At 32.4% G+C, this 19981-nt stretch overlaps 2 protein-coding genes and 1 long non-coding RNA gene across 4 annotated transcripts; 1 reads left to right on the top strand and 2 right to left on the bottom strand.

Annotated features, from left to right (window-relative positions):
- Positions 1–491: 491 nt before the first annotated feature.
- Positions 492–6980, bottom strand: LOC138305136 (uncharacterized). Of its 2 annotated transcripts, none has more exons than XM_069245536.1 (3): positions 6802–6980; positions 6511–6609; positions 492–5984 (listed from the first exon to the last, which is right to left on the bottom strand). In XM_069245536.1, the coding sequence occupies exon 3, from the start codon at positions 5381–5383 to the stop codon at positions 1796–1798; it is 3588 nt and encodes a 1195-aa protein (XP_069101637.1). In that variant the 5' UTR covers positions 5384–5984; positions 6511–6609; positions 6802–6980; the 3' UTR covers positions 492–1795. The 2 variants fall into 2 exon arrangements, with proteins under 2 accessions (XP_069101637.1, XP_069101638.1); XM_069245537.1 differs by having other exon boundaries at positions 6511–6585.
- A 282-nt stretch (positions 6981–7262) lies between these two features.
- Positions 7263–16705, bottom strand: LOC138305099 (uncharacterized). The gene is made up of 10 exons (XM_069245498.1): positions 16604–16705; positions 13336–13408; positions 12550–12609; positions 12215–12292; positions 11648–11719; positions 10978–11012; positions 9372–9456; positions 9153–9209; positions 8519–8615; positions 7263–7480 (listed from the first exon to the last, which is right to left on the bottom strand). The coding sequence occupies exons 1-10, from the start codon at positions 16654–16656 to the stop codon at positions 7263–7265; spliced, it is 828 nt and encodes a 275-aa protein (XP_069101599.1). The 5' UTR covers positions 16657–16705.
- Positions 16706–16878: 173 nt separating this feature from the next.
- LOC138305135 (uncharacterized) lies at positions 16879–19844 on the top strand. The gene is made up of 3 exons (XR_011205659.1): positions 16879–17258; positions 17596–17713; positions 19741–19844. It is a non-coding gene; the product is annotated as an uncharacterized lncRNA (long non-coding RNA).
- Positions 19845–19981: the final 137 nt, after the last annotated feature.

Here is a 19981-nt window from a genome sequence, read left to right as displayed (position 1 = left end):
CTATATAGATAGCCACCACAATTACAGGACAACAGACAAGTGAACACTAATATAGACCCACAAACACAGTGACATGACCAACAGACAAGCGTGTAACACTGATAAAAAAAGACCCCATGACCATGACAACCACAGACAATGTAACACTATACTATAAGGTTATACCACCATGACAGACCCAGACAGCGAATGTAACACAAATATTTAGGCCCACACTCATGACAGGACCAGACAAGACAAGTTTACACTATTAATAAGCCCACCACCAAGACATGGACAGACTGACCAATTGTTACACAAAATCAGGCCAAACAGAAAACCACCATGACAGAACGCAACAGACAAGTGTAACACTATATATTAGCCCACCACAGAACAATTGTTTAAAATGACAGGACCAGACAGAGATCAATTCACTTTTTCGTTACTAAGGCCAAGAACATGTAAACATCTCTATATATAGGGCCCATCATCATGACAGGACCGTTGCAATTGCTTTAATTAAGTTGTTTTGCTATCATTTTTAAGATGATTATATGTTTTTAGAATATTTCAAACTTTTCATGCGATGTTGTTTATTTTGGTATTCATAAGTGTTTCCCGATTCAAAATCCACAATTGCTTGAGGGATTTTGCTGAAGAAGTCTTCTTCTTTAGTTTAAGTCTAGTATTGTCTTCAACAAAATTCAAACATATTTAACAACTTGGTAACCGGAAATATATAGACTATTCTAATAAATTTCCAGAATGGCCAATCTTCAAGTCTTTCAAATGTGCACAAAGTTATGTCAGGCATACAGTTGGGCATATCATATGTATTCATACATAATTTATATTCTGCAGCGTTTCATGTATTCAAATGTTGTGTTTTTTTCTGACTGTTCAAAAATGTAAGTCAGATTATTTTTTGCATGCTTGAGCATGCAAGCATGCATGGGCGCTACGCCACTGGACGTAGTAATGGCCATAATGTTTTCAAATAATTCTAAAAATTAAGTACAATATATGAACAGTGTACCTTTAACACAATTAAAACACACCTTGCTTGTTTCAGTATACAAAACCTATACTTCATAATAATATAAAAACATGATACAAAAAAATAATAAAAAATATGTTAAATATTCCATATCAGAGACAAAATGAACAATTGTACATAGCGGTTTGTGCATTGCTAAATGCACATTAATAGATAAAAATAGTCATTTCACAAACTATTGGACACTAGTTGTACAAAAAGGATGATAATTATATATTTAAAACATATACATGTACTAAGCACATAGTTACTTTACCATGACAACACTGATATGTGAACTGGATTATGCAGATAAAAATATTTGTTAAAATTCTATGGAAGAGCTTGTGGTGGTCTTAATCGTTAAGAATGATAGACGTTAATTGAAGGCTTTACAACACAGACTTAGCTACCCGAGTTTGAAAAAAATCAGTAAACATGTGTAATCAAAATAATTGATTGATTACAATAACTGTAATTAGGTTTTAAAAGATTTGTACATTATGTTGTGAAAGATGATTTCAGCGTCGAGATAAATATCACAGAAATATATATCTCTTTTTAAATTAACAATATTTTTTCTCATCAGCAAGCTTCCTTAATCATTATCTAAACCTATTCTGTAGAAAGATTGACACAATCAAGCTTCCTCGACCCTATGCCCAAGAAGCTTGAAATTACTGAAATGTTTCTGACTACAATACTGTGAACCTCTATGAACATTTATAATGATAAAAAGTAGTTAATTGCTATATATGTAACTCATGCCAATAAATTTCATAAAGAGCCAGCTAGGGCAACAGCAATTCTCTTCTTATAGCGTTCATGTTTTTGTTCATTCCAGATATGCAAAAAAAATTGCAAGTAGAACACAAAATGTGTCTGATTCATTTGACGGGCAGATGGTTTAATACATTGAAGAAAGCTGTTAAATTGTTCGCAAATTTCAGAGTTGATTGTATCCAAACCCAGAAGCCTGGATGACCTATAACCCTTCGAACATTTATGGGCAAATCCATGAAAAATATCATGAAAAAATCGTACACCTTCAAAGTATCCACTTTCTCTATTTAGGCAATATTCTTGCAAATTACAGGCAAAATCGTAGAATAGGTCTTTTGGCGGGGTTTCTAAATGACTGTATAATGAAGCATAGGGGTCTTTTCTTCCTTCAGCAAATGCCATATGGAAGCCATAGCAATGACCGTGTGATGGGCAAAACCACAAAAACAAGGAAGTAGATCCTCTTGATGCCATTTGTGCCTTGGAGAACAGTTTGTGACATGTCTCAAATGACATAGGACTATCATCAGACTCATTATTTTTGGCTCCCTTCTCATCGATAGAAAATTTACGAATATTTCGCAATACTGCACCACTTGGAGAGAAGTAATATGCTCTTCCATATTTGGGTGGATTATAGGTTCCAAATTGCTCTACAGCATCTTCTGGAGGATAAACCTCCAAAGAATTAACACAATCTGTAATATATTTTATGAATTTGTAGATGTCTTGATGTAAAATGTCTTGATTGGGATGACAGTACAAAGAAGATGCAATAAGATCTCTAACCTCTGGACAATAAAAGCGCAAATTTTGCATTGCAGCATTGAAATACTTATCACCATTCTCATTTTCATTAATGCCTCTGATATGATCAAGTAATTGATATAAAGATGTCACAATGCATTTGGGAACAACAGTGGATATTGGTGCAGTTGTTGATAACAATGTCTGTAACTTGGCATAGACTAACTTTTCAACTCCAGTCATGTCATCCCCAAGAAAACGCTCAAATGATTCTTTAACCTCCTCAGGTAATACACGTAGAAGAAGAGCTGTTCTGGCTTCAATTAAATGATCAGGAATATCATAATTTAGATTCTTTTCACCTAAAGATGTCTTTGCTAAGAATAAAAGATGTTCTCTTAAGATTTTCAGGTTATCAGCAGATATGTCTACTGAATTTTTAAGAAAACATCTATCCAACCTTCTGTGTAAGGTTGGATGCACTGTAGCTTCTGAAGGCTTTTCAATTGTTTGAAATTTGGCATTTCTGAAACTTATTCCCACTTTTGTTCCATCGCAAGCTAATTGATTTGGTGTAAATTTACAAACATCACATGGTTTTCTAAAATCAATTTTCATATTGGAAGCCCAACTGAACCACCAATTTAGGAACACTGCAGGATCCATAAATCCTCTAGACTGAGGGCAGCGCCTCCTATAAGTTGACGTCATAGATTTACAAAAACCAGAAAAGGTTGTTTTTGAATTTAGAACTTGATTGATAAACATGAAACCAATTTCATCACCTGCTGCAGTATCTGCACTATATACATGAATACAAGACATTTTCCCTTCGTCCCATGGTAATAAACATGAAGAACTCAGACATATCCTAGTGTAAACTTGACATAAAACAGGTGCATTCTCTGTATAGAGATGGAAGTGTCTTTTAAATATTGTTTTACCTTGTGGATGTTGAAAATCAAACCAACCTGCTCCACATGAGCAAGGTGTATCTGGAATATCTTGAACAAATACAGGACCTTTCAAACATCCATCAATACGAGGAACACAAGCACCATTGTTATCACTAATTAAATCTCTTGACTGAATAGCTGCAGCTAACTCGTTTGAAAATTCTTTTCTGGGATAGTGAAGACTTCTACATGTAAAATGCCACAAACCAGATGAAATATCAAAACATCCTGGACTATCCTCTGAATCTACCAGAAGTTCTGAACCAATTTCTATTTCAATCTCTGGAAGGTCTTCATGAGAATCACTGTCAAAAGTTTCTTGATCAAAATCATTTCTTTCCACTTTAAAGTTTTGCCACTCATTTGACTCATGAATGGATTTTAAATGTTCACAAAGCGAGTCATTATTATCAAATAAATCAATATTTCTCTTCGCACCTTTAACAGATTTACAGTAACCATTTAAACACGAAATGACATACCTGTTGGTGGATGCATTAAATGTAATATGTACAAATGAAAGATCTCCATGGGAATTAGATACTGAAAACTTTTTAGTATTATTCCTACCACTTAAAGTAACAAATGGCTGATTACAATATGTTAACCCTTCAGCTATTTTTGCATCCAAACTTGTTTCACCACTTGAAGCATTCATAAGCTTCTGCATGATGCACTCTTTCAGAAAACGACAATGCATACATTTTACGCAAGTTGAAGCATCAATCAAACTGTTTTGAAAAACATCTTCTCCTCGTGCACATTCAATAAGAGTTTTATAAGTTCTACAAGAACACTTGAACACAAAACCATCCTCTGTTCTTTCTCTAGAGGTATGAACATAGTCATATATAGAAAATTTACCATTTTCAGGATTATAATCATTAAGAAGTACAACTGTTTTATTTTCAGTATTGGAACGAATATGTAATGAACCAGATTGGACTATATCTCGCTTAAAACCATCAAAAATAGTGCAGGTTTCAGCTAAATTTTCAATTGGAGTACTTCCAAGAACCTCTGAAAGCATTTCTCTCGTTGCTATGCCATTTTTGTGCTGTGTTGAAGAAGCTGAATCGCTTCTATTAATGTTATTAAAATTTGAATGCAAAGCTGCAAATGACAGATTTTCATTTTTATCAGTACTAGAGTCTATATTTATGCAGTCTTTGAAAACCGTAACTAATTTTACAATATCTTTTCTTAAATACAGCCATGTAATCTGATTACGAAAAGTCTTTGGAAGTGTTTTTGATATCGGCAGTCTTTCCTCAAATCTTACTCTTTCTTTGGTCATTGAATGCGAATTTGACAAGTAATTTATGAAAACTGATTGCTGCAACAATGATAATGAGCAGGGAAATACTTCTTCAGCAAACTGTTCAGAAAGAATGGCAGGCTGTACACACCTTTGCAGAGGAAATGATTGTAGTTTGTCCTGCCACTGTTTTTTTGAATCGTTAAGAAGATTTGTGTGAAAAAACCAGTCATCCGTACACCCTGACTCTATCTTGGCATGAAAACCCTTTCGAACACAATGTGATAGATTAAAAACAAAATCGACATCACAAATTGAGGCCTGATGTATACAATGCCCTATTTGCTTTTTCAAATTATCTAGGCTATATCTATAATTTTTGTCATTTCTTCCTTTCTTTCCTTTCATGGCACGGATATTTTCCCTCTTTTTGATTAAAGATTCTATATCATTTGTTGTAATTACTTGATTCAAAAACAATGAATCTGGTGATATATTGAACATCTCAACTAACCGATCAATTCCAAATTGGGACATAAAACCTGTGTAACAGCCGGATTCAATAAATCTAGCATAAAAAATATTTTTGCCTTCAATATCAACTTGAAAAACATTACACATAAATACACCTTCACTAGTATCAGGAGATGTTGAAAGCCGAACACCACAATCTTCTGCCTCTAACAAAAATTTTGAATTACTTGATATAAAAGTTCTGTCATGTAAATACTCAAGAATCTTTGATTCAGCAACTATTGCATTTTTGCATTTTTTCAAATTGTCCAATAAATTTCCCTTCCAAGGAAAGTCTAGTGATTCTGGTTGGGTATGATGTATTTTCCTTTTTTTTTACAGTTTTTTCCTTTTCTTGTATATGAAGTGTAAAATTAGTTCCTATTAACTCAGGTCTGGAAGTTTGTGGTTTACGTCTATCAGTGTTGTCAGGCATTTTCACACAGTAAACATCTGTAAAAAGAGGTACATTTAAATCTTTGTTGGTACCTGTATTCAACTCATATTGTTCATTGACAACTGTATACTGATTGCCCTTAAATTCCCATTTGCCCGCTGGCTGCCTTGAAACAAAACTTTCAACTTGTTTACGGTATTCTTCTGGTTCCTTTTGTTGAAAATGAAAGAGGTACATCTTATGGTCAAATAAGGTGTACCGTTTCTTAATGGGGAAACTGGAATCCAGGAGAAGCTCATCAAAGTTTTCTCTCTGTGTAAAAGTAAAAATAATAATCACAAGATACGTACAAAATAACTGGCTATATACTAATTGATAATTGTATCTATTGGTAGAAAAATATGTCCTGTACATGTAAATGGCATTAACACTGATATAGACATTATAGACACGGCAGTCAATATTTGCACACAGACAATAACTTACATTTAACATTTTATCGCAATAATTCAGTTTTGTTTGTTATGAGCATTTTCATTGGCTTAAAAATTTACTTTATCAGTTAATAAAGGAAAAAATGGTATTGTCATTTGTAACTTTGCTTCTGATTGGCTGAAATGACCATGTAATGATTTCATAGACAAAAGAGTCCCAAAATGAATTTTGAATATTGCAAACATTACCTTTAGTTAATTGAATTATAAGGATTGATTTGAATAGATGTTTTGTTATGGATGTATAACAACATCTGAGTGTACTCTCTTTCCATAACATAAAAAAAAAAAACCTATTCAAGTTAATCTTTAATGAAACTAAAATAGCCAAAAACCATACTAACCAAGGCAGGGGGGCAAAGGCGTAGATCGGTGTCATTTTCATCAAAAGATCCAGATGGAAGAGCTTGGCACCATGACTCAAATGAGTCAAATATGGTGGACTAAAATTACAAAGATATAAAGACTTATAGGATAAAAAACACGGATATGAACATCTTTGGGTCATAGTTACTTACAATCCTTACACATACGTTTGAAAAAATAGAATTTAAAAACATATATTATTAATAATAAGTTATTGATAAATATATTAATTACAACAATCAATATGTTATTGCTATACATGTACTTACCATATATACATGTTTCAGTATATGTGTCTCCATCTCTCGATCAACCACATCAGGTCCTCCCCAAACACAACCATCCCATCCACATATTATATCAAATACATGATATGCTGATATGTGACAAGATAGGTCATGAATAGAGGAAAACCTGATCGATTCAATACCCCGGCACATCTCATGCATACACTACAATTTCAAAAGGATTCAGTCAATATAACATAGCATGAAACGTTTTGATTAACATCATTAATTTTGATATAAAAAACATTCTCTGAAATGCACCACAGTTTACTACTTCACCTATTTTACATTGTCTAATTTTTAGTCCATTTACCATAAAAAGATCTGTTCATATATCAAACATTAGGTTTCAATCTTGGTATTGAAGTCTTTGCTTTACTCATTTTATCTGAATACAGATTATGTATATTAATAAAATAATGTTATAATTGATGAATTATTAACTACCTTTTTGAGTCAAACTCAGGATTTGATTCCACATCTTCACAACACAACAACCTTTTTGAGTCAGAGTGTGTGAAGACAAATGTAGGGTTCTGGTGTAGAAACCCCACTGTCTCCTCCCCTTTGGAACCTGTACACTTATCGCTATCCTCCGATTGAACTCCCCTTCTTAGCGTTGTCCTGGTGATAGGAAGTGATATGTCTTGCTTATCAGTAGCTGTAAAAAATAAGTTGCAGCATAAATATGAAATTATCACAATAATACAAAAAGACAATAATTACTTATTTCTATTGAAACACAAGCAGGTTAGCGACACAACAGTAAAAGTAGAGCCATTTTTCGGTATACAACTGTGGATGCATGGTCATTGCCGTTGATTATAATGAATAATATTTATGTTTATTTAAAAATAATTAACTGTGAAAAATCATCTGAAGGCTAATGTAAACCAAATTAAAATAAAATTAATTAAATCATCCTAATTAACATGAAACGCAAAAGTTTGATTCACTCGCCCGATATCCAATCACGCTGACACACGCTCCAACATCGGTGACATTTATATGCACGACTTAATCTCAATCAACTATACAACCTGTCCAATATCGACTACTTTTCCTTTCATGCTTTCGCTGCATTTTCTATTTTTTCACTTGTATTGCTTTCAAAGCAAGTCTAAAAGTGTTGATAAGTTAATCAGTTATGTTACCATATATAATTTAATGTTGAAGAGATGTAAAGTAAAATCATGCATGAAGGAGTATGTTTGAAGGAATGATTGGGAGCTAAATGTAACATATATTTGTATGCTTGTGCTTTTCAATTGATGCATAACATACATATTTTAGAGCTTCAAAGTGATCTAACGTTTTTCATTAAAATGAACAATTTGCTTAATGAAATTCATATTTAGAAAGAAAAAAAATCACATTTTTGCAACTTTGCTAAGCAAACTAGAAAGTTAAAGAAAGCCCAGCCTTCCATGTCTATTAATGACCTTTTCACAGTTTCATGATTTTAAGTCACATACTTATATAATAATGTATCAGAGTGATTTAATAATGTATCTGTGCTCAGAGGATTTTGGAGGCAATTATTTTTTGCCATTTCTGATCATTCAGGACACTTAATTGCACACAAAAATCAGTTGGTTTACAATATATAGAGATTGAACAGTGTTTCAATGTGGTATGAATGCAATTGGATAGACATATTCTATGTAGCATGTTAGTTGGAAATCTAGGAAATACATACCTGTTTCCAAGTGATGTTTCTTGAAGTGATCGAGGTATTTGAAGTCATTGTTGTGGTAAATACCACAACAATGAACTCCAGTTGGAAGGTTGATTACCTATAATAATAAAATAATTACCAATATAATTCATCTACTCTAATACAGAAATCAATTGTATTGCAATGTTTTTTTCAGAAGTGAGCGCTTATAAAATGTCTTGAAAGTGCTGATAATTTATTACCTATAAAAAGTATCATACCAAATTTGACAGATATCTGAAGAGTTATTTCACAACATACCATTGGCAAAACAAGTTCCCAATGGGCCTGAATTGCTCACCTGCTATTTGGTATTCATAGTGCATATACTCAACACATAAGAGAGTCAATAAGAATTTCTATGCATGAAACAGGTAATATCAGGTGTCTAGGTCTGTTTGTTGTTGATAAGAAGTTGTTTAAAGATTTTTGTCAATCTGACCCCTGTAACCTTGAATGAAGGTCAAGGTCATTCATTTGAACAAATTTGGTAGCCCTTCACCCCAACATGCCAGGGGCCCAATAACAATAAAACCTCTTTCGGCCTCTTGGTTATTGAGAAGAAGTTGTTTAAAGATATTTTTTGGCTTGCATGGTCGCATGGTGTCATACTTACTTCTTTCCGTTTTCTTGTAAAACTTGAACGTACACATTTTTTGTTTGGTTGACCCTGCTGCAATTGACAAACAATATTCAAATTTAAATGGCTTTTAAAGAGTCAAAAGTGTTAAGAACTTAAAAGTTACTGTAACAATTTTCTCGTTGACAGACAAGAGAACAAATAATAAAGTTATTTATGTTTCTATAGAAATTCAAATAAAAGCATGGAGCTTACCTTTACACCGTTCCTTCGAAAAATTGATCTTATTGACTTTGCTTTTAGGATGATGGTCAAGTCTTCCGTGATCTCAATGCATACCCTATAAATATACCGGAAGTTCACTGATTTTGGATCAATACATATATTTATAAATTACATGTGTATAAAAGTAAAAAAAATTATGAAATGTAATTATGCAATACATATCTTATAAATACCTAAATATATCTACTTATAAATATAACTGATTTAGTACAAAGAAAATTTAAAATAGATAAAAACAAAACCAGAAAAAAATTAAGAAGACAACAAAGGGATATATTGAGGTGGTTATGAAGAACATAGCAAAAGATATCACAATATAACATTCAAATGAGCACACACAAGCTACAGTACTTCATTATATTGACATCACACTCAATACATAATTATACAGTGGAAAAAGCAAGAGTGCATGTACCGTCAATGTTATGACTGCCCTATTTAATTCTTATCTGTTGTTAAAATGATAACCCCACCCAAATTCAACTGACAAATTTAACAGGTGTTAACATCATAACATTTCTATCTTTGATATACATATGTATGTATGTACAAATTGTATCTTTGATATACATATGTATGTATGTACAAATTGTATCTTTGATATACATATGTATGTACATACAAATTGTATGTACACATGTACATGTATTTAATCAAATATTTTTATTTTAACTCTCTTGGAAAAGGTTTGATTAAATCTGAAAATTATTGTAAACATGAATAACTTTAACATAAACAATCCTTGAACCATTTACAGCAGATAAAGTTGATATGCGTCAATTGCAATCGTAAATTCATTCTTATCAAGTAATAATTTGTATCATTTTTGGCATTCATAAAACAAATACTAATAAGTATGAGGATTGTTTTGGTGAGCTTAAAATTAAAGTTTATGTGAAAAACAAGTTTCTCAAAAATGTGATATAAAATTTCACTGCTATATATCAAAATACACATATTGAAAATTATGCATCAAATTGTTCATCCAAAATGATCCTTGAAACAGGTCAACTGCAAGCAATGCAAGTCATCAATAAGATGCATCCAATTCCTAACTATAAGACTTTCATGCTTTTTCTATATCTTGATGTAAAATATTAAGATTAGTCTTTCATGCTTTTCCTATATCTCTTCATAAACAGTAGGATCAGATTTCATCCAATTCTTATATATATATCTTAAGATGTAAACTATTAAGATCAGACATGTATGTGACTGTGATGTACATTATGTGTATGCACATGTTATAACAAATAAAAACAGAACATAATATATTAATGCTTCCAAAACTTAAGAAAGAAAGACTTTAAAGTGAACATTCTACTGCTGGTACATTTTGTCCTGAAAAGTAGTTAAGACATCAAACAGGTCATATTTATCTGGAATTAAAAGGCAGATGGACGGACAAACTGATTACTATTAGGGCCTAATTACAATAATATGGATTTTTCTACGTAAACACAAAGCAGTATCATGTTAGTTAAAACAATATTAATATGCAAGACTAATTCATTCTTATGCTTAACAGTATTTAGTATCAACAATATTAATCAACGTAAGATTTTCAAATGTATACCGTTGATAAACATGTTCATCATTTTTAAGTGAGGACTGCAGTGAAAAAGTAAATAAACTTCCACATTTAACATATCAAACACACAACAAAGCATATTCAAATCAGTAACAAGCATATATAACATTAAAAGCAAAAGCATTACATGACTTCCAATATAGACTAAATCTCTATATTCAACTTTAAACAGCTAGGGGTTAAAGATATTACACATAGAATTAATTAAAACAAATACAGCACTATTTTTGAACTTCAAAAGAAAAATTTGTGAAATGTCTGCTCTTTGAAACAAAAGAAGGGAAAATCAGATGCAGCAGAGGTCACTCAAAGCACATAAATCAAACATATTTCCTCTAATGATAAGGACGGGTAACACTGAAAGTATTATTACAGCTAATCATTCATACATTCTAGATCTGCTGTCGTAAAAAGAGCAGACTATGTATTAGCATATGGATCGTGCATGATTTATCTAAACTGTTGAAAACAAATATTTAATATTTGAATTATACTCATGGAGGAATTAAATGATTGCTATCAATAAAGTTACATAGCATTAACCAATGAGTGGTATGATAATTACAATGTATTATGAAAACAGGATTTTACTACATAAAAAGAACCAAAATAAAATAAAAAAATATTAAATGTTGAAAAATCAATATTAGCATACCTTAGGTTGTATCATCAGTGACTTTCTCCTGGTTTTTTCCTGGTAGGCTACCATCGGCATGTTAAAACGTTTCTTCAAATATAAACACAATTTTGATATACATGAGATTGAAATAATAAAGATTTGTAATTATACCTGTTTCTGATTATGTCATAGCCTACTCCAACAATACTGGAAGTATAGCATGACAAGATACTTAACAACACTAAATTGTGTCTAACCTCTTACTTATGATAGGCTTTTTACCCATTGCTGCGGAACGCATTTCCTAATTTAGTTGCTTTTTACTATCATGCAATAGGGGCAGCAGGTACAATTCTTACGCCCTTCCTGCAGGGCACTCAGGCTATGGGAATAGTTGGAGCCCAACTAGAGTCATTTTTTTTTTAACCCAAACCCTGAATGATACTTAAGTATTAATAAATTGTTTACTCTAGCCTCAACATGTTCTCTGATAGTTATTAATTTTTTAAATGCTATGTGTGTGTTGGTAAATTAGCTAGTATTAAGGTGGAATGAAGACAGAATTGCATTGCTTGGTAGTATTTGGAGAAAAACAATATTTACCTTAGTTGGTATTTTGTGCGTTGTTCCAAATCTTGATTGCCTTGGAGCACTAGGGGACACCTTAAGCTTCATTAGTTCCTTAAATATAAACACAATCTAAAATGAAAATTGCCATATGGTACAGACTGTCATGACCTGAAGAGATATCTATATAAATAGTCCTTTATAAAGTTATCCTCAGCAGGCAGTATATAGCCATACCTCATGCTCACACGTATACCCATCCAATGTTGTAGCATACATAATACAAAATGCAAAGTCAATTGTACGTACCCGGACAGTCTAACTGACAGCTGGTTGGCAACCCATCAATTATATATCAAAACAATATTCACCTTTGTTTGTATTTTTGGCATCTTTCTTGATCGTCTTGGAGATGACACCTTCATTAGTTCCTTTAAAATAAGATAAATTCAAAAATAAAAAAATAAAGTTCTTGTCTGAAAGCCATAATCTTGACTGACAGACAGACAGACAGACAGAACAGACAGACAGACAGACAGACAGACAGACAGACAGACAGACAGACAGACAGACAGACAGACCAGACAGAAGACAGACAACGACAGACAGACAGACAGACAGACAGACAGACAGAAAGATATAGATGGACACTAACACAGCTGTAATTAACCCAGTTTCACCGGCATGGGACTAATTGGTAGTAATAATTGAATTGCCAATAAAAGGACTTGCATTTTACTTTTAGAATATGTGTGTTGAGCTTGTCTTAATTGTATTGTTAACCATGATCAGGGGCTGTGGTGACTGAGTGGTTAATTCGATGTTCAGATTGCCAAAAGCCCTGCACTTCTGGGTTAAGAGTTCTAACCCCATGTGAGGCAGGTACCGACTGCTGGTCAGTAGTTTTTCTCTGGGTACTGCAACTTTCCTCCACCAACAAACCTGGCATATCTTTAAATGACCATGGTAGTTTACAGGTTGTTAAACTAAATACCGGGTAACCAAAATCAGTATTGTTGTTAAAATTTCAACCTATATCATGATTAAAGACTTTACATGTATCTATACACAGAAGAAACTAATTCCATGTGAATACTTTAGTAAGTCAACAAAAAACAAGATAGTAAGATGGTAATGATATAAGACAACAAAGTTACCTTTTTCATGGTCATGGCCGTTGACTCTGGTTTAGTAGGCATAGCCCAAACAACCTCTGCATATGTCAGACGCCTAAAAAAGGAAAGAAGCAAATTTTGATATTAACACACTACATTGAATATATCTGTATCCAATGGCATTTATATATTCTACCTTTAAAAGGACAATTCAATTCTAAAAGTACATTAAAATTTGCACATATTTCGAAAAAAAAAAGTTCTTATAGAAATCAGATTTATTGGATATGCCAGAAAAGCCCACTGTAGTGAAATTAAATGTATATATGTGAAATGTTCAAACTCACTTACTCGACTGTCCGCCATTACACATAGTGGTCAGAAGTATTGTATGCCTGGCCCTACAACTACTCAAATCACTCTTACAATTGTGTGTTAACCTTATTAGATGCATTTTCCTATCTAAAAATAATTTCATCAACTAACGCTTCAGTTGATATGTATTCCATTTCTTTAATGTGTGTCAGTTTGGCTCGGTTATGGGTACAGTGTACATGTTGTACCTGCTACCTGAATTTCAATGGTATCAATCAAAATACTTAACAATGTCGTGAAATTTGTCAAAATCTCTTGTTATATATGCTTCACAAGGAATGTAAAACAATGCATTCATGTCATAATTTGCTTCGTGGTTATGTAACAGAATTTGTATAGCCTCACTGAGTTGTCCCTTTAATTGAATTGAACCACAGCTCAATCTTTATATAAGCCCCATCAATCTGCCCCTTTTACACTTTGTACTATAGCTATAGTAATAGAATCTAATATAACATGGTGTAGTACTCATTCTCGATTTTAATCGATGATCGATCGATTATGATTTTCCTAAAGACTATCAATTATGAAATTAAAGTCACTAATCGATTATTAAAATGGGAGATAATTTGTGCTGATATTTTACTGTTCTGAACCTTTATTACGTGTATACTGGTGCAAAACAAGATTTCAAAATGAAATGTTAAATAAAAGATAATTTGAATTAAGAAAAACTTCTTTGTAGTGTTGGTTCATAGAATATCTTTCTAAAATTCTTCAGAGAAAGTAAAATGTTAAATATATAAATATATGTGAATTTTCTGTAAATGGTATCCGATTATAAAATTGTTAATTAGTAGATTGTCCTTAAGCAGTAATTGATTATGAATTAACAACCGATACCCAATACTAAAAGCAGTTTTCTGGGTTCAGGGCTGATTATTGCACGCTATATTTAACCATTTCAACATTACATTATTGCTGTTATTGCTATCGATATTGTGGAATACTACTTAACAGTAATAGTTTCATAATGAGTGTAGAACAAAACATTTATGTCATATTTTACTTCGTGGTTATGTAACAGAATTAGCCTCATTGAATTGTCCCTTTAATTGTAAATAGCTTATTAGCACTAGAGGAATTTCCCTTAAGGAATTTCCCTTAAGCCCAGTCGGTAGAGCGTGCAGAACACTGATCTTACCTTGTTACAATATTTAACAACTAAGAGTTATTCCCTTTTTTGTTTTGGAATGACCATTTGTTTTAGACATATTAAATCATTGCTTTTTGCACAAAACTGTTTGCTAATGCATTGTATGTGCTCTTTAGTTGAGAGTTATTATTTACTTGCTTATAGTATAATATTTCAGGAATCCTACCATTTTTACAGAATTTATTTTTTAAATTTCAGATTTCCAATTTAATAAGAAAAATAATAACTTTCAAAATACAGTGGAACTTCCCTAAACCGATCATGGTCGGTGTATAAAATTTCAGCCGGTTTAGAGAGGGTTGGGTTTGGAGAAGTGAACCAAATATCAATCATATCGTTCCATATTTAATCGATCGGAAGTTGTTTTCTACACTATACTGCCAGACTGTATGCCTAGTGTTCGTTATAACCGACCGATATTAATTGTTGATGTAAATATTATCACAAAAGAGAGAATCATACGTTTAAAAGGAATGGGTTACAACAATCTTGACTTTGTTATCGCTTATAAACGTTAGTTGTGTGAATGTTCTTCGGGATGTTCTCGTCTGCACTAACCTACATACGGTCGATTGCTATGTCAAGGATCAAATTAAATATGATCTAATTACACGATGATCAGTCGATGCCGGTCATTATATGACATGGTCATTTCCTAAAACAATACATGGCTTTGGCTTCTTCATACACAGAATTTACATTTGAAACTCTCAAAATTGAATATGAAACTTTCTCTATATTACTACAGTAGCTCTGCTTGTTTTCCTACAGTAAACAAAACCCTTGCACATGGTAGACCTTCGTTAAATATCTAAACAATAGACATAATTAAATAATTACATCACCTTCTCTGCTGTAATTACCGTGTACATCTTCACACTGTATACATGCCCTAGGACATGGCATGCGACACCTATGGATACAGGTGCATGTGTATCATGTGTATTTCACGGTCGGTTGATTAGACCTCAATGCAAGCTATCATTGTCGCTCAGGTAAGGCCGGTTTTCAGAAGTGCATTTTAGTTATTCCGATCTCAAAATCGGTCCAGTATTCGCCATTCGGAATTGGGATCAGGGATCACTTTTGGGAAGTTTTATTTACTATTAATAAAGAGGAATTCATTCCGTAAATGACATCCATGTTCGGTTTCTAGAGATGATCAGTTTTGAGACGATTAGGTTTCGGGTAGTTACACTGTAGCATGATGAGGCATAGGTACTGGATAAGGTATGTTTTTTATTGCATGTGTGTTTTGAAAGTACGTATACCCTAAGGCAAAATGTTTATACCATTTTTTCTATTTACGTTTTTTTGTTGGTACACTTGATCTTAAGCTTTGAGCGAAACGACCCACAATCTAAACACGTCCGAATCTCCAATGATATAAATTGATGATGTGCTAGCCTAGTTCCCACGTGTATTCAAATGAGATACATGTAGCTATAGGCCTATTGTGGTTCTTCAACCTATTTGATATACATAGAGCTGGCTCATTTCTTCCTCACCGTCAAGTTAGATACTGGATATTAAATCCCATGACGTTATGTTTACTAGTACAGTACTGTAGTACGGCTAATGGGTAAAAAACGGCTGACCAGTCGACTCTCATGTTATGAGAGTAGCAGGCCTAGTAATGCCACTGGGTCATGCCCATGGAATCAGTCTACACGATCGTCAAAAACGTAGACGCATGTACTCACGATACTGCATTAGGCATTAAACTTCACAGAAACATAATATTATGATGTCAAGATTTAAATATAACAGCATATTTACCATTTGTCTTCAGTCGCAGATACTCCATGGGTCACCGCTTCGATAGTCGCCATCTTGGACTTCTCTCCCAGCCTCAGAAACACCTTCTGATTGGTCGGCCAATCAGATTTCGCGACGCAAAATTATCTCTGACTAGAATATACATATATGGTTATGCACATTTTCTCCCAAACGACCACTGATAAATAGCAAGTTCCTAGAATAAGTTCCACCCCCTCCTCAAATAGCCCAAGATACTCTGGCTTTGGCACCAGACTTAGTCATTTTGACAGATACATGAGCTAATTTTAATGTACTCTTAGACTGAAATGTCCCTTAAGTTAGGTCCGAGCTAAATATATGGTTTGGTTTTGATAAACTAAGATCACCATCATGTTAATATACAAAGAGATAACAGTTTTCACAATCACCGCACCATTTTTATTTGCATGAAGCCAAATTTTCAGATTTGTCGGAAATATTTTTTTTAAATTACAATTTATTTCACAAGAGTCCTTCAAAGTAAAAATCCTCGATTCCCTGTTGATTCCTTGGTGTTGGCGAACGTTGGATGGCGGACACTTACCCGTGTATCTGATATGAAGTCACTTCGGCAACTGCCAATCATGGGAGACGTTCCGGTTTCTAATGCTCTTGGAATGCTCGGGCTTACAGGGTATGGCAAAGATGTTGCATCGCTGACAGAAAACAAAAATCCATAAATTGACATTTTACTCGTGAATTTCCTTCACGAAACGAATAAATGAAATCCGAATACAATCCTATATGAGACTAAGCAAAATTATTTATTTTAAAAAATAAGGAGACGTGAAATCTTTGCAAAGGTTGCAGTTGTGTAAAATATGTAAGAAATATATGTATTTGGTTTCTTTTTTTTAAATAACATAATATGATAAAAGACTGTTGTATGCCTTATGTTTTATTTCGATTTAACAGAAAACAATATTTCAGTTGATTATATTTGTGTTGAGTGTAGATGTCCTATTCTACAGTCTGACGGCGTACTATGGCATGACCCATATATGTAAGCCACGGGCGGGAGACGTTGTGGTGGTGACGTCAGCTGGTGGTGCAGTGGGTAGTGTGGCCGCTCAAATAGCCAAAGCAACGGTCTGTAGTATTTATCATGAAATTCAATTATTTGTTTTAAAATCATTGATTTATTTTTTCCATTCTACTGTAAATGTACAAATAGAGCCGATCATCTCATTTTAACGCTTTTGCAACTGAAATGAAGCGTAAAATCATTATGTTAAGAATTAATTTAGAATGCCAAATTTAGGAGTTTTTATACGAGTGTATGGTCTGTATTTATCTATAGTATTTGTAACGAACTTCAATAGTTTATATCATGATGTAATCATTAGGTTATACCACAATAAACTGTTATTATCATTAGAATATACTACAATAAACTGTTATTATCATTAGAATATACCACAATAAACTGTTATTATCATTAGAATATACTACAATAAACTGTTATTATCGTTAGGGTATACCACAATAAACTGTTATTATCATTAGAATATACTACAATAAACTTTTATTATTATTAGAATATACCACAATAAACTGTTATTATCGTTAGGGTATACCACAATAAACTGTTATCATCATTAGGGTATACCACAATAAACTGTTATTATCATTAGAATATACCACAATAAACTGTTATCATCATTTAGGTATACCACAATAAACTGTTATTATTATTAGAATATACCACAATAAACTGTTATTATCATTAGAATATACTACAATAAACTGTTATTATCATTAGAATATACCACAATAAACTGTTATTATCATTAGAATATACCACAATAAACTGTTATTATCGTTAGGGTATACCACAATAAACTGTTATTATTATTAGAATATACCACAATAAACTGTTATTATCATTAGAATATACCACAATAAACTGTTATTATCATTAGAATATACCACAATAAACTGTTATCATCATTAGAATATACCACAATAAACTGTTATTATCATTAGAATATACCACAATAAACTGTTATTATCATTAGAATATACCACAATAAACTGTTATTATCGTTAGGGTATACCACAATAAACTGTTACATCATCTTGTTTATATTAGAATATACCACAATAAACTGTTATTATCATTAGAATATACTACAATAAACTGTTATTATCATTAGAATATACCACAATAAACTGTTATTATCATTAAGGTATACCACAATAAACTGTTATTATCGTTAGGGTATACCACAATAAACTGTTATCATCATTAAGGTATACCACAATAAACTGTTATTATCGTTAGGGTATACCACAATAAACTGTTATTATCATTAGAATATACCACAATAAACTGTTATTATCATTAGAATATACCACAATAAACTGTTATTATCATTAGAATATACCACAATAAACTGTTATTATCATTAAGGTATACCACAATAAACTGTTATTATCGTTAGGGTATACCACAATAAACTGTTATCATCATTAAGGTATACAACAATAAACTGTTATTATTATTAGAATATACCACAATAAACTGTTATTATCATTAGAATATACTACAATAAACTGTTATTATCATTAGAATATACCACAATAAACTGTTATTATCATTAGAATATACCACAATAAACTGTTATTATCATTAAGGTATACAACAATAAACTGTTATTATCATTAGAATATACCACAATAAACTGTTATTATCATTAAGGTATACCACAATAAACTGTTATTATCATTAGAATATACCACAATAAACTGTTATTATCGTTAGGGTATACCACAATAAACTGTTATCATCATTAAGGTATACCACAATAAACTGTTATCATCATTAGAATATACCACAATAAACTGTTATTATCATTAAGGTATACCACAATAAACTGTTATCATCATTAGAATATACCACAATAAACTGTTATTATCGTTAGGGTATACCACAATAAACTGTTATCATCATTAAGGTATACCACAATAAACTGTTATCATCATTAGAATATACCACAATAAACTGTTATTATCGTTAGGGTATACCACAATAAACTGTTATTATCGTTAGGGTATACCACAATGAACTATTATTAGCTCACCTGGCCTGAAGTATAAACATTATTGTATGACAGGGTTGTAAGGTGATTGGAATCTGTGGGAGTGACGAGAAATGTCACTGGATCACACATGATCTGGGGTTAGATGCTGCTATCAACTATAAAACAGATGATGTCACTGCAAAGTTGCAAGAAACGGCTCCAAATGGTGTCAATTGTTTCTTCGACAATGTAAGTTCCATGTTCAAAAAATATAATGTTACATAACTACCATCACCATTATTATACTTTAACAATCAGAAAAGGTTTATAATTC

This window comes from Argopecten irradians, chromosome 12, assembly GCF_041381155.1.
Source record: "Argopecten irradians isolate NY chromosome 12, Ai_NY, whole genome shotgun sequence".
NCBI classification, from domain to species: Eukaryota; Metazoa; Mollusca; class Bivalvia; order Pectinida; family Pectinidae; genus Argopecten; species Argopecten irradians.
This window is presented reverse-complemented; position numbering and strand designations above follow the sequence as displayed.